At 42.6% G+C, this 13047-nt stretch overlaps 1 protein-coding gene across 12 annotated transcripts in view; it reads left to right on the top strand.

The window, feature by feature from the left end:
* LRCH1 (leucine rich repeats and calponin homology domain containing 1) overlaps positions 1 to 13047 on the top strand; it is a 189680-nt gene that overhangs the window by 104321 nt on the left and 72312 nt on the right. For all 12 annotated transcript variants that reach the window (XR_012327673.1, XR_012327674.1, XR_012327675.1 and 9 more), the window contains one exon: positions 7914 to 8040. Coding sequence is in view for 9 of the 12 variants with exons in the window: in XM_073795200.1 (XP_073651301.1) it covers positions 7914 to 8040 (127 nt within the window). In the remaining 3 variants the exon portion in view is untranslated. The remainder of the gene's footprint in view (positions 1 to 7913; positions 8041 to 13047) is intronic.

Raw genomic sequence — 13047 nt, 5'->3', positions numbered from 1 at the left:
TTGGTAGGAGTTAATAAGCTTTAGGATTCATGTGCATTTCACATTTTCTCAGTGCTTAGAACAGGTTCTTCGGCAGAGTGGCACTCAGTAAGTGTAGGAAATAATTAGCTTCCTTTCAGCATTTGACACCGTAGCATCTTCCTCCCTTGATTTGGTCACATGCTTTCCTGCTCACTTTTCTACTTCTTTCTGTCTCTTCTCTATTCGATGTTCTTTCTCTTCCTGCACCTTAATGCTAGTATTCCCCAAAGCCCCATCTTTGGTCCTTAAATCTTCTCTCTCAGACCTCATGCCTTATGTGTGTGTGTCCAATACATTCTCTGTCACTTTGACTCATTTTAACACTAGTCCTTATTTTCCCAATGGACTAAAATTCAATTCCTCTTAGATGGAACACCTCAAAGTTCAACATGGGCTAAACTAAGCCCATTTTTTCTTTCCCAAATTAGCATATTTGGAACCTTGTTCCTAGCCATGCTCCTACCACTTTTCTCCAGCACCCTATCCTCCAGCTTGGAATCTCAGAGATGATCTTCGACTCTTTCCTCCATCCCTTTTCATATAAATCAGTCATTGAATTGTCAGTCTAGTGTCTCAGTTGCCTCCGTTTGGAATTTGGAGCTCTCTCCTACTGTTTTCCTGGTTTACCTGTACTTTTTATTCCAAAGTAAAATGAGAAGAGGCTCTATTTTATTGAGGGAAGACCACAGACTTTGATCTAAAGCCCAGCCCACATGGTTTCATATCTTAGCATTAGCTAGGCAACTTGGAGCAAGTGATTTAAATTCACTGAATAACATCAGTTTTTGTGTCTGAAAAGTAGGGGGTTTAATGTTACAAGATTATTGTGAATATAAATAAAATAATAGTTGTCTAAGTGCCTAGCGCAGTGCCTTATGCATAATAACCACCCAAGAAATGTTTGTTGAATTGTTGAATGAAGTTTGTGGCATACTGTTATCTTATGGATTCCAAAATGGGTTAAGAAAAATAATGGCAAGAGGTCTAGTATTTGAGTAAAGTAAATGGATTTTATAGCGTTTTTAGTAAAGAGGATATGCTGCTGATTTGTTTCCGTTTTAGAGCAGTTAAGTGGAACTGAGTTATTATTGGCTGTCAAGTTACATGAGAGAAGCTTTCTGAACACTCACTTACTTGGAGGGATACGTGGGAAGAAGAGGATGTATATAGAGTAATATATTCATGCATGTCTACCGGCATTACACATTCAGAAATTCCTGGAGATGGATGGAGAGGCACACGTCTTCAAATGATAAACAAAAATGCTCAGGCACCTTAAATTTTATTATGAATGATTTTTGTTAATTCAGTCCCCCTGGGTAACAGTTGATCTGAGCAGCCTGTTCTCATTTCAGTCAGTATCCATAGCCCTTTCTTTTTTGGCAGGGAAAAATGTTAAAGTAAAAAATATCTATTTCCCTGGCTTTGGTGTGGAGTGGCATGGAGGAGAAGGCAGGTAAGGTAGGCGTACCTTCCTGGGGGACAGAAAGGTGGTGTCTATTCTGCCTGGGACATGGCTCCTAAAAGTGGGAGGATTCTCTTCAGTGCCAGTACATCTTTTCCAGCCATTAAGTGGTACTTTTCCCACTTGGCAGCAACAATGTTTTGCATAAGGCTCAGGCCTTTACAGTCTCAATACTTAAAACCTCAAATCTACATTGTTGCCTCTGGAGGTGTTTGGCCAATTATTATTCTTGCTAGTATCAGGTGTTGAGTTCTGTTTGAAATCTAAAGCTTCCTTGATTTTGAACACTTAGCTCCATTTTACAATGAAGGAAGGAAATGATAAATATTATAGAGGAAACTTTAAGGAATAGTTTTTAGAGACTTGTCCTTATAGAATTGAAGAGCTCTTAGAAAAAAGGAGAGGAAATAGCTGAGAAAGGGACAAGTTATCAATAACTGCACTTTGAAATCTAATTACAGACATTGGTAGTGGTGGTTGCTGACTGTTAGGGGTGTAAAAAGCCAGAATATGTTAAGCAAAGGTTTATTTATACTCAAGAGGAGACTGATAGACTGTTATTGTGGGAAACCAGTTCAGCTGCAGAAGCCAAATATGGTGCAGGTATGCACAGCAAAATGGCTGGTGCAGCAATTTGCCTGAATTCTGAGCTGCTTTAAATGCTCGCTGCTTCCTTTTCTTTTAGTTTTCTGAAGTTGCCTTTTACTTTCTCAAAGAATGGCCCTATTGTGTAGTGTGAAATGGATCGGTATAGTGTTCAAAACTGGTTCAAGATTCACTTGAAATGATGACTCTGTGTTTCTAGTTTTGCAACATGTAAGTTTTCAAATGATTGTCATTCTCAAGTTGTAGGTAGCAGAACTGCTTTCACAGTTAGATGTAGATGTGGACTCCCAGATTTTATGCGTATACATAAGGTCAATAGAATTTCTATCTAAAAAAAATTCATGTAACACATTAGTAAAGCTATATTTATAGAATTTATATTTACAAAGCTAATGTTGGCCAAGATATCTCCAGGCAACTTAAAGCCAGGCTCTGGTTGTTGTTGGTCCTTGTCTCAGACACATGAGGATGGTGGGAATGAAGGGGGAGGGCTGGCCATGCAGGGGAAGTATTTAGTCATTTGAGGAAATGAGGGTGAGCAATTTTGCCATGGTGGGTTTTCAGGATGAAGCAAGCAGGAAAAAGGAAATAGTTCTCTGTGGATATTGTTCACCGTTGTGTGTGGACATGAAGACAAGGAACAGTCAAGTGGCAAACACACACCGGAAAAAAATCACTCTGCCTTTAATGAAAGGTGAACAGCGTATGCAAAAAGAACATACAGCAAAATTAGGTGAGGTACCCTGTGCAAGAGGAAACTTATTTGGCTCAAGTAATATAACTGCTCTTCACTGTGGTTCATGTGCCGAAAGCACAGACAGTGTGATTCAAACAAGCAATGTACAATAACTCCCGTGTGCTTGTTTAGTCCCTTCCTTGCCTGAGACCTATACAGGGTGAGCCTGAGGTGCCGATACCACGAACCCTGCCCTGCTTCCTCTGTGCCCTTTAGAGGCACACTGTGACATTTTCTTAATAGGTTTGTGATTTCACATTATTATTTCTGTTCATTTTTGAAAACTAGTAAATAGAGATGATGACCCCTGGGTATTCATGTTTTCCCAGAGTAATGGTAGGATCTTGGAATTAGAGAAGAGGGGAGAGAAAAGGTCGTTGGTGTGATTTTTTTGTTGTTGTTGTTTTTCTAGTTCTGGTTCTCCAGATTGGAAAGAGTTACTTGGTTTGCTTTGGCCTGAAACCAGGCTGGTTTTCCCCAACATGCCTCCGAATCGTCATCTTTAATTGGCTTATGTTTTTGACAAATTGAACATGCAACCTTAGTTTAAGAGTGGTTGAAATGTTAGCAGTTAGGAAATAAAATCAATAACTAAACCCTAATTAAGCTCTTTTTGGTCACCTCCCATTGCTTTGCTACGTCAGTGGTGTTGGGAATGGTTTAACCTTAATATATGGATTTAGTGTTGGGCTAAGCACTTTTGCATCCATAATCTCATGTGTCATGTTAGGTAGGTATTATTATCTATGTTTTATGGATGACAAAGTCAGAGAGGTAGGTGACTTACCTAAAGGTCTGTGGACGATTATGGCAGAGATGAGACTTGAACCCAGGTTTTCTAATTCCACAGTTGGTGATCTCTGTACCAACTGAGCAGGTGAATCTGTTATAGAAATCTTTCTATAAATTATTTTAAGTGAGTTCCATGTTTCATTATTAAGTGAACCCATTCACTTACAAAAAGGATCTATTCCAGTAGAATAAAAAACACATATGATGTCTGATAACAAAATCACGTGTAAGACTATAGCATGTTTTTATCATCACATACATTAAGGAAAATAACTTTCTGATAAACCAGTAATAAATAGTGTTAAATACCAAAATTAAGTCTGAAAGCATGGATATTAATAAGGAAGGCCATAGTCAAAATACATTAAAATAACACTCTCTAAAAGTGAAACCAGGGCTTCCCTGGTGGCGCAGTGGTTAAGAATCTGCCTGCCAGCGCAGGGGACATGGGTTCGAGCCCTGGTCCGGGAAGATCCCACGTGCCGCGGAGCAACGAAGCTTGTGTGCCACAACTACTGAGCCTGTGCACTAGAGCACGCGAGCCACAACTACTGAAGCCCACACGCCTAGAGCCCGTGCTCCGCAACAAGAGAAGCCAGCGCAGTGAGAAGCCCGCGCACCGCAACGAAGAGTAGCCCCCGCTCGCCGCAACTAGAGAAAGCCCGCGCACAGCAACCAAGACCCAACGCAGCCAAAAATAAATAAATAAATTAAATAAATTTATTTAAAAATAAATAAATAAAAGTGAAACCATGCAGAAGTGACTGGGTTTGTGAATTCCTTAATTTAGGACTTTTGTTAAGCGAGGGTAGCGCTCCTTGAAGAGGAATTTAGCCTGCAAACTTAGGCTATCAGAACCGTTCAGGTTATGATGAGCTGCCTTGTTTCACCCTGAAATGAGGAAACAGACCAGTAACCCTAGTAGGAAGTCATTCGGCCGAGAAGGAAGGAAGACAAAGCGTTAGCAGTAATCACAGGCTGGTGAGAGCCCGCTGCCTTCCGGCCCCGCCTCATTCCTCCTCGCGCCATCCTCCACCCAGCCTGAGCAGGGAGAGTGACAAGAAACACTGGGGAGGCCCTGCTCTGTGCTGGCAGGAAGGCTCAGGCCACCATGACCGAATCTGTAATTTCTACTTCTGAATAAGTGGCCCTTTTCCCCCCGTTAATTTACTCTTTTGTAATGAGTGAGTTTAAAAAAATCTTTTTTTTTTTTTAAATATATTGCTTTCAGATGTGACTCCCAGGCTGGATTTGAAAATAAATGTTGGCCATTACCTGATCAGATGCTGTACGGTCTTATTTTTAACCATTGTTTCCTTCAAGGGCCTGTTCATAGTGCAGAGGGCTGCAGGACACAAGTGGGGGCCAGAGTGGTGGATTGTGGCCTGAGGCACTTACTTGCTTGAGAAAAGTTGCTGCCAGATGAGCAGTTTCAAAAAGCTTAGGCTGCTGTTGTGGTCTTTAGTGGGGAGAGGATTAAAGGGTGTGCAGTTTCTCCTCTTCTTTATAAATATTTGCTGGAGAGCTAATGGGTTTTTGTGTGCGTGTGTATTTCCTTTTTCTATGGGGGAAATTACCAGTAATACAGGAACATCCTGTGATAAAATATACAAAGTACAGGCTGAGGGAACGGATGGATGAAATAGAAGAAATGTGCCCCAGGCCTGTGGCATGCTGTATTATGACTCGTCCTGGCATCTCGATTTGCCTACAGGTGATTAACTACAGTATAGATAGAGGAATGTGTAGGGCATAAATAAATAGGCTATTCCATCAGCTGCTTTAATCATAAAAAGCATTCATCCCCATCAAAGAAACCGCAAATGCTTTCACAAGCCTAAATTTTATTTTAAATTAGTTACCCATCCTGAAGAACTGCGATGGGAATAATCCCATGTAATTTCAAATGCTCACGTGTCTGAAGGAGCAGAAGCTTCACTGCATTGCTTAAATGGTATATAGATGCTCTCCCAATGCCATACCTGCTAATCTGATTAGATGCCTGCATCGAGGTAGTGAGACTGGGAATACTTTACATCTGAGTTTCCAAGCAGAGAAACACAGGAAAGATCTCCAGCTGTAATTGTTGATTCTGTGGAAAATAGCGTAGAAATTTCTAAAAATGCTTATCTTTGTTCCCGTTATCCTCTCTTCCAAAGGAAGTTCAAATATGGCTCTAGAGTAAGAGGATTACCGTATTAACGTTTTAATTTAGCAGTCCTCGCTATGTGAAATTGTATATTAAGAAATATTTTAAACCACAAATGCCAAATTATTTACTTGCCACCTTTTAATAAACTGGGTTCTCCTTTGCAGAGGGAGTATCTCAGGAAACTTTTCTGGAGCTTGAAGAAAGCTGGCCCAGCAGGGCACTGGGAAGGCCCCCTCCTCAAGACCGAGGAGCCCTCCTACCCCCTCCTCAAGACCGAGGAGCCCTCCTGGCCTCTTGCAGCTGAGAGGGGGCAGCGCGAGGGGTGTGAGAGCACAGAAAGACAGCCTGATAGCCCTGGCTTCCCCTTCCACTGCCCCCAGACATCAGGAGAGAGTGTCAGGGCGAGCCCATTGCCCCTATTCTATCTAGCCTGTTATCCTAACCAAGGGCAAGCTAAGAGCCAGCTGGTCCTTCCAGCACCAGGATACAACCTCCACCCTCAGGGCTCTCACTCTCCTTCCCCCTCTGCTGGACCCCCTGAGAGAAAGCTCTCTTCCTTCTGTGCCTTTTTGCAAAGAGCTTTCTTTTCACATCTGGGCAGGGGAGAGAAGACATGGCTCTACATTTTCTTGCTAGAGTATGGTTACCTGGCATCAGGCACCTGGTCACAGTGGTCACAGGGAGGCACCCAGGTTGGAAAGGCTGTTTTGACAGCACAGCACCTGCTTTTTCTGAGCCCGTCCGTTAGAGACACCCTTTCCTAATCAGATTACCCACCTCCTCACATGGTAGGGTAAGGGAGTAAAAGGTTCCACTGAACTATAACATATGTGTGGAAAAGTGCACAGATTGTAAGTGTACAGCTTCATGAATTTCCACACCTAGAAGCACCCATGTAACCAGTATCTAAGTAAAGTTTCTTTTTATAATGATATTTCTTCCCAAATTGTGAAAGTACTTGGTAGGAATTTTGGAAAATACAGCAAAGTATAATAAAGAAAATAAAATCCACTCACTGTACCTACTCCCCCAAAATGGCTACTGATAACATTTTGGTGTGTTTCCAGTCTAGCTGTCTGTTCTCATCTCTCACACACAAAGACATATGCACACCCACAGATACACACATGGTACCACAGCTTCCGAAGTCTCACACATGTGTGCGAATACACGCAGAAGTTCCAAATACAGATTTGTAGATATTTCACTGCCTGGTGGTTGGCTCCCTCAGCAGAATGGCTGAGAAAGAAAGGGAAACTGAAAAACCATCTGTCTCCTTACTTGATAGCAGGAAAAGGGCTCCTTGTGGAGGGGAAGGTAAATAAATGGCCGACGTATCCTTGATGTGATTCGTAGATTTCATTTATCCGATATTTTCCTGTCTCTCAGTCAACTAGCGTTGATGATGGGAAATTTAAAGATTTCTCAATGCGGACCATTAAGTAGAGTAGAGACCTTTTGGTGAAGAGCAGAGGTGAGGCCTGGGCTCACACTTTTCATGCTCCTCTGTGAAACTGAACCCCTCTTGGCTCCAACTTCACTTTTGCCAGAAGGCCGACTTTTCCTTTTTCTTTTTTAATTAGCTCTCTCACAGATAACCCAGGCAGAATTTAACCACAGAGCTCTTGCTTTAACAAAAGGAAGCTGAATCAAAATGTTGGAAATGGGCCCGGTGGTTTTGTGAGTTACAGCAAAATGATCTTCCCCGTCACTGCTAAGATGGATGCGATGATGCTTCCTTGCGCTGGGCTGGTTGCTTTCGTCCTCGCTGAATCTCCCGCTCACGCTGTCAGAAAGGGAACAGTTGGCACCAGCTTCCCGTTGCTATTGGTGGTACAGCCTGTGTTGCCCATATGCTCTCGAGCTGGCCAACAGCTCAACATCTTCAGGGGGCTTGATAGGGTCCCTTGTTGTGGAAAAAGTTGTTTCCCTCACAACTGCCTATGCCCCTCTTTTTTAAAAACTATTTTTTATTTTCTTATACACTTGGGATTTGCATTTTTATAAAAGTTTATCAGACTTTTTATATTTGCAAAATGTTTTCTTCGGTCACTCCTTTCTCCTTGTTTGTTGAAAAAACATGTTCACAAACAGTATGAAGTAGCCTGCCTGTTTACCAGAGTTCTTTTATTTCTTCGCAGTCGGAATCAGCTGTCCGCCCTGCCGGCCTGCCTGTGTGGTCTGCCTCTCAAAGTCTTAATTGCAAGTAACAACAAACTTGGATCGCTGCCTGAAGAGATAGGTCAGCTCAAACAGTTAATGGAGTTGGTATGTTACTGATTTCTAAGATGCCCTTTTTGTTTGTTTACTAATTGTAGCCTATCAAGGTAGTCAGAAAGACTTTTTGCTCCAGTGGGTCAAGGAGGGGATCATGTCCTGTGGGAAGGTCTGTATATGATAGAGACATTAAGTGGGGAAAGGAATAATCATGGCTTTGCTGTGACAGAGTTCCTGAAATTTATAGGTTTCCTGTAGTTTACACTTCCTGAAGTTTTCAGGATTTACAGTTCCTGAAGTTTACAGATTATCCTATGGTATTTAGATCACTTTTTTTTCAGATTGCATAAATAAATTTATGATACATTATGGATACACTGGCAAAATAATCTGCAAATAAGTTAGTAGGCCAAACTTTATGAATGTATATGATTAACTTGGAAAGAAGAGAATGCTCTGATTCTCTAAGAATTTTAGGAACCGTTGCTCCAAATTGATGTAACTTTAAAATGTGTCCATATCCTCAGGGAGAAGAAAGAAGAACAAGTTATAGATAGGCAGAGTGGCTTGTAAGTATGTACCTGAGACCGAGATGTCAGCTCCTTCACTACTAATTGAATTACTGACCTTGTTTCTAAAATGGGAAAGAATGAGTTCTTTCTGTACTTCTGTTGAGCTAAAGATATCTTGGGTGAATGAAGAGTCAAGAATGAGCAACTGGTCTAAACAATAATAGTCATAATTTGTCCTCCAACAAGCATTCTTCTGTACTGCCCTTGTGTCCAGCACAAAGCTGGATGTTGTGATTACAACCATGAAAAGGACATAATACCTTCCTTCAAGTAGACTCCAATCTAGAACACTGATGGCCAATAACTTTTCTCTTGTGTGTCAGCTCCAGTTAATTTTTTCAGGGCCACCTGGAACACCGGGGTGGTGGCTTGTGAGGCCCAGATAAAGAGTGCTGTGACGCTATGGTCATGTGTCCATCTGGAATTGGCTCTGAAAGTGACAGCCCCCATGTCACATATGTATCCACTTTGATTTTAGGACAGAAGTGAGTAATTTCTGTATAAAGGCAATAGAGCCCTAAACAGAGTACCTTTTTCAGGATGGCAGTATCTGAAACCCATTCCAACTAGCTCACACCAAGAGTTGGGATGAGTCATAAGGAGACAGGGGTCTTCACATCCCTAGCACCATGACATCTGGTCAGGGATCGTGAGTGACTAGAACAAGGTACTGGAAAGTTGTCAAGAAGCACGGAAGCCACTGGTTTTCTTGCTCAGCTTCCTCCATACAATGGAGAGGTCGCCTAGCCCATAGATCCCAAGTTTAAATGTCCCCCCAGATAAAGCACATGGCAGGACCTCCTAGCATGTCTCAGCCTTGGTTTCTGAGTGAGAGAGGCGAGACCTGGTTCCAGCGTCCTCTCCTGACTTGGTCAGTGATGCCCAAGGCACGTGGTCACATTGCCTGGACACGGCGGCTCGGCTGCCACCGAGAGGGGTGATTCTGCAAGAAGTCAGATATTAATTTGGGCAGACACCCTCCTCTCCACAGTCTCTATTACAAGAAGTAAGTGCATGGCGTAGGAACTGATTGATTGATTCAGTCTTGGGGTTGGGGAGGGTTTGTACAGGAAGAGACCTTTGAGAGGCGCCTTACATAAGTCCATGTAAGGGACAGAGGAGGCACTCAAGAGAGAAAGGACAGCTTGTGCAAAGGCCCGACAGCCCGGGAGTGCACGGCATGCCTGGGGAGTGTGAAGCAGTGTGACCCCATTGGGGCTGGGTGGAGTGAGGCTGGGCACTGCACCCTCGAGCCCACGGCTTGGATTTAGGCCATCATCACCTCCTTCCCAGAGTGTTCAAGGCCCTGCTGAGTCTGGCCCCTGCATACCTCTCTAGGTTCATCTCTTGTCCCTGGCCCCTTTACCCTCTGAATTCCAGCCTTGTTCATTTTCACTTCTAGACTTGTGAGCACATCGCTCTTTCCACAAGGACTGATTCTTCCTTCTCTTCTTCTCTTGGTCAGTTCTTAGCCAAGGTAGATTTCACTTCCTCCAAAAGCCTTCCCAGATCCTCCAAGCCAGGGTTGGGTGCTCCTAAGGCCAGCACCCTCTACGTATCACTGAATTTTCAGGGAACCACATTTGTCTTCTCACTTGGCGTTCTCCAGGCCAACACCCGCTACACCTTGAAAGCTGATTCAGGACCGGAACTGGGTGTTACTTGCTGTTTTATCCCAGTGCTTGGCACAAGATAGATGCCCTCAAAAATGTTTGCTGAAGGCTGCTGTCAAATCGTGGACAGTGGACCAAGAAGGTGGCTTGGGACCGATTGTGAGGACTCCCAAGGGCCGTGCCAGTGAGTGGCGACTCTGTCTTTCAATCCAAGTTAACTCAGAAGGTTCCATTTTAACTGATTCTGGAAAACAAAAATATAGCAAATAACACTTCAGATGAAACTGATCGTTATTTGCTTTTTAAAAAAATGCTTCTTTCAGGAGTGTGATAAACCCCCAAATCCGGGTTTGCTAGAATTTGGATTAGGTCTTGCAAACACTGTATGAGTACAGCGTTGGTGTTTTTCCACTTGTCGGGCTCCTGCGGAGTGGATGTGTGGCACGTCGGTGAAGTCAGCCTTTGGCAGCCGTAAGGTGTTTCTGTCCCACTGCACCCTGGGCTTAAGCTGACAGCGTGCCACCCATGGGCTGTGCTGCTACAGAGCAGCTCATCTGCTAATAGGTGGTGCATGTGCTGAGCCCTGCAGCCAGCCCCACACGGGGCAGGGCTTTCCTCAAATTCTCCTGTCAGCTGCTGGTGGCAGGCGGCAGAGGTAGAAGAGCACTGTCTCTAGGCTCGGGGCACATGAGCTGCTGGGTGGCTGTAAGGGATGCCCTGGGCTTTTCTTAGGCCCCCATCTGGAGCTCAGCTCTAGGGAAGCTGCTTTGCCTCCCAGTTCCAACACTGCCATCAGCCTGTCCTGTGTCTTTTCTCCACCAGCAAAGCTCTTGCACACTTGAATCCTAGAATGTTAAAGCCACAGTGGTTTTAAAAGACGTCTAGTCCGGGACTCCCCTGGCGGTCCAGTGGTTAAGACTTCGCCTTCCAACGCAGGGGGTGTAGGTTCGATCTCTGGTCGGGGAGCTAAGATCCCACATGCCTTGGGGCCAAAAAAACAAAACATAAAACAGAAGCACTATTGTAACAAATTCAGTAAAGACAAAAAAAAAATGTTCTGCATCAAAAAAAAAAACCAGTCTTTAAAAAAAAAAAAGGATGTCTAGTCCAAGCTCTCAACATCTTACAAAAGAAGAAACCCAAGGCAGAGAGACAGTGAGCGATGCCCAGAGGGTCGGTCACCCTGGCGTAGCTGATTTACAACCCAAACAGAAACACCCTCACCCAGCACTGTCCCTCACCCAGCACATGATGCAGACAGCAAATGTCATTAAAAAAATTTTTTTTTGATGTATTTTTTTAACATCTTTATTGGAGTACAATTGCTTTACAATGGTGTGTTAGTTTCTGCTGTAGAATGAAGTGAATCAGCTATACATGTACATACATCCGCAAATCTCTTCCCTCTTGGAGTATAGTTGATTCACAATGTTGTGTACTTTCTGCTGTACAGCATAGTGAATCAGTTATACATACACATATATATATATATATATCCCCATTCTTTTTTAGATTCTTTTCCCAAATAGGTCATTACAGAGTATTGAATAGAGATCCCTGTGCTATATAGTAAGTCCTTATTAGTTATCTATTTTATATATAGTAATGTGTATATGTCAATCCCAATCTCCCAATTTATCCCTCCCCCTCTTTCCCCGCCTGGTAACCTTAAGTTTGTTTTCTACATCTGTGACTCTGTTTCTGTTTTGTAAATACATTTATTTGTACCGTTGTTTTTGAGATTCCACATATAAGCGATATCATATGATATTTGTCCTTCTGCAAATGTCATTTTACAGGTACTAGTAGCCACATTAAAAAAAAAACAGAAGCAAATGAAATTCATTTTAGTAATATATTTTAGTTTACCCTAGATAGCTAAAATATTATTTCAACATCTCTACAATATAAAGTTAATGAGATATTTTGTAGTCTTTCTTTCCTACTAAGTTTTTGAGGTCTTCCACTGACACAGCACAGATTGGACTAGCCACATTTCTCCTGCTTAGTAGCCACGTGTGGCTGGTGGCCACCCTACCAGACAGGGCAGCTCTATAGCTTGTGTTCTTCCTGCTCTATGGGCAAGTGTGACCTTCACAAAAAGCATTTATTTGTGAAGTTGGTGAATATTTAATAACTTGCCATTATTTAACCGCAAGGGGTGACTGGCCTTGCTTAAGGTCACAGACTGAAAAAGATTAGTTTCCATCCATTCTTATTTATTTTTCATATCTTTTTGCTTAAAATAGTATTGATACTACAGGTAACCATGTCAGATGATTTTTAGCTATCAATTGGAAAAAAAATTCCCTGGAGAGCCTGAAGTAATTCTAGAATTGCGTAGGAGTCTCCTGTTTTGTAGTTACATAGTAACCAACTTGTTAAAAACATTTGGGTGCTCCCCAAGCACTCAGAGTACCTTCAGTCACGTAGCGCTGATAAAATCTCTCAGCTTATTATTAGGCTCTGAGCCCTGTTGAACTATTTTGGTAGAAATATTTGAGAAATTTTCACATCAGACTCAAAGAGTATCCTAAACTGAGTTGTAAACTCTCTTCTCGTCCAAGTATGAGCGAATGTTCCAGAGTCATCATTCGCTGAAAAAACAAAAACCAAAGCACCGTGGCCATCTGCAAGAAGGGTGCCCTCTCTAATTTTTGCGAGGAGTTGGATTTGGAAAACAGTATCTTACTTTCTTGAATATATCACAATTATCTAAGAATCTTAAAACATAAAGCATTGCCATTTAGTGATTGTGATTGCACAAAGAATATGGACAACCAGTTTTTCCTCCTTCCATGAAGACTTTCATTAAGTAACACTTCTGAGACGTCTTTTCTTGAGTCCACAGGAGAGGCGAGGATATATTTCCA

This window comes from Tursiops truncatus, chromosome 18 (assembly GCF_011762595.2).
Source record: "Tursiops truncatus isolate mTurTru1 chromosome 18, mTurTru1.mat.Y, whole genome shotgun sequence".
Lineage (NCBI taxonomy): Eukaryota > Metazoa > Chordata > Mammalia > Artiodactyla > Delphinidae > Tursiops > Tursiops truncatus.
This window is presented reverse-complemented; position numbering and strand designations above follow the sequence as displayed.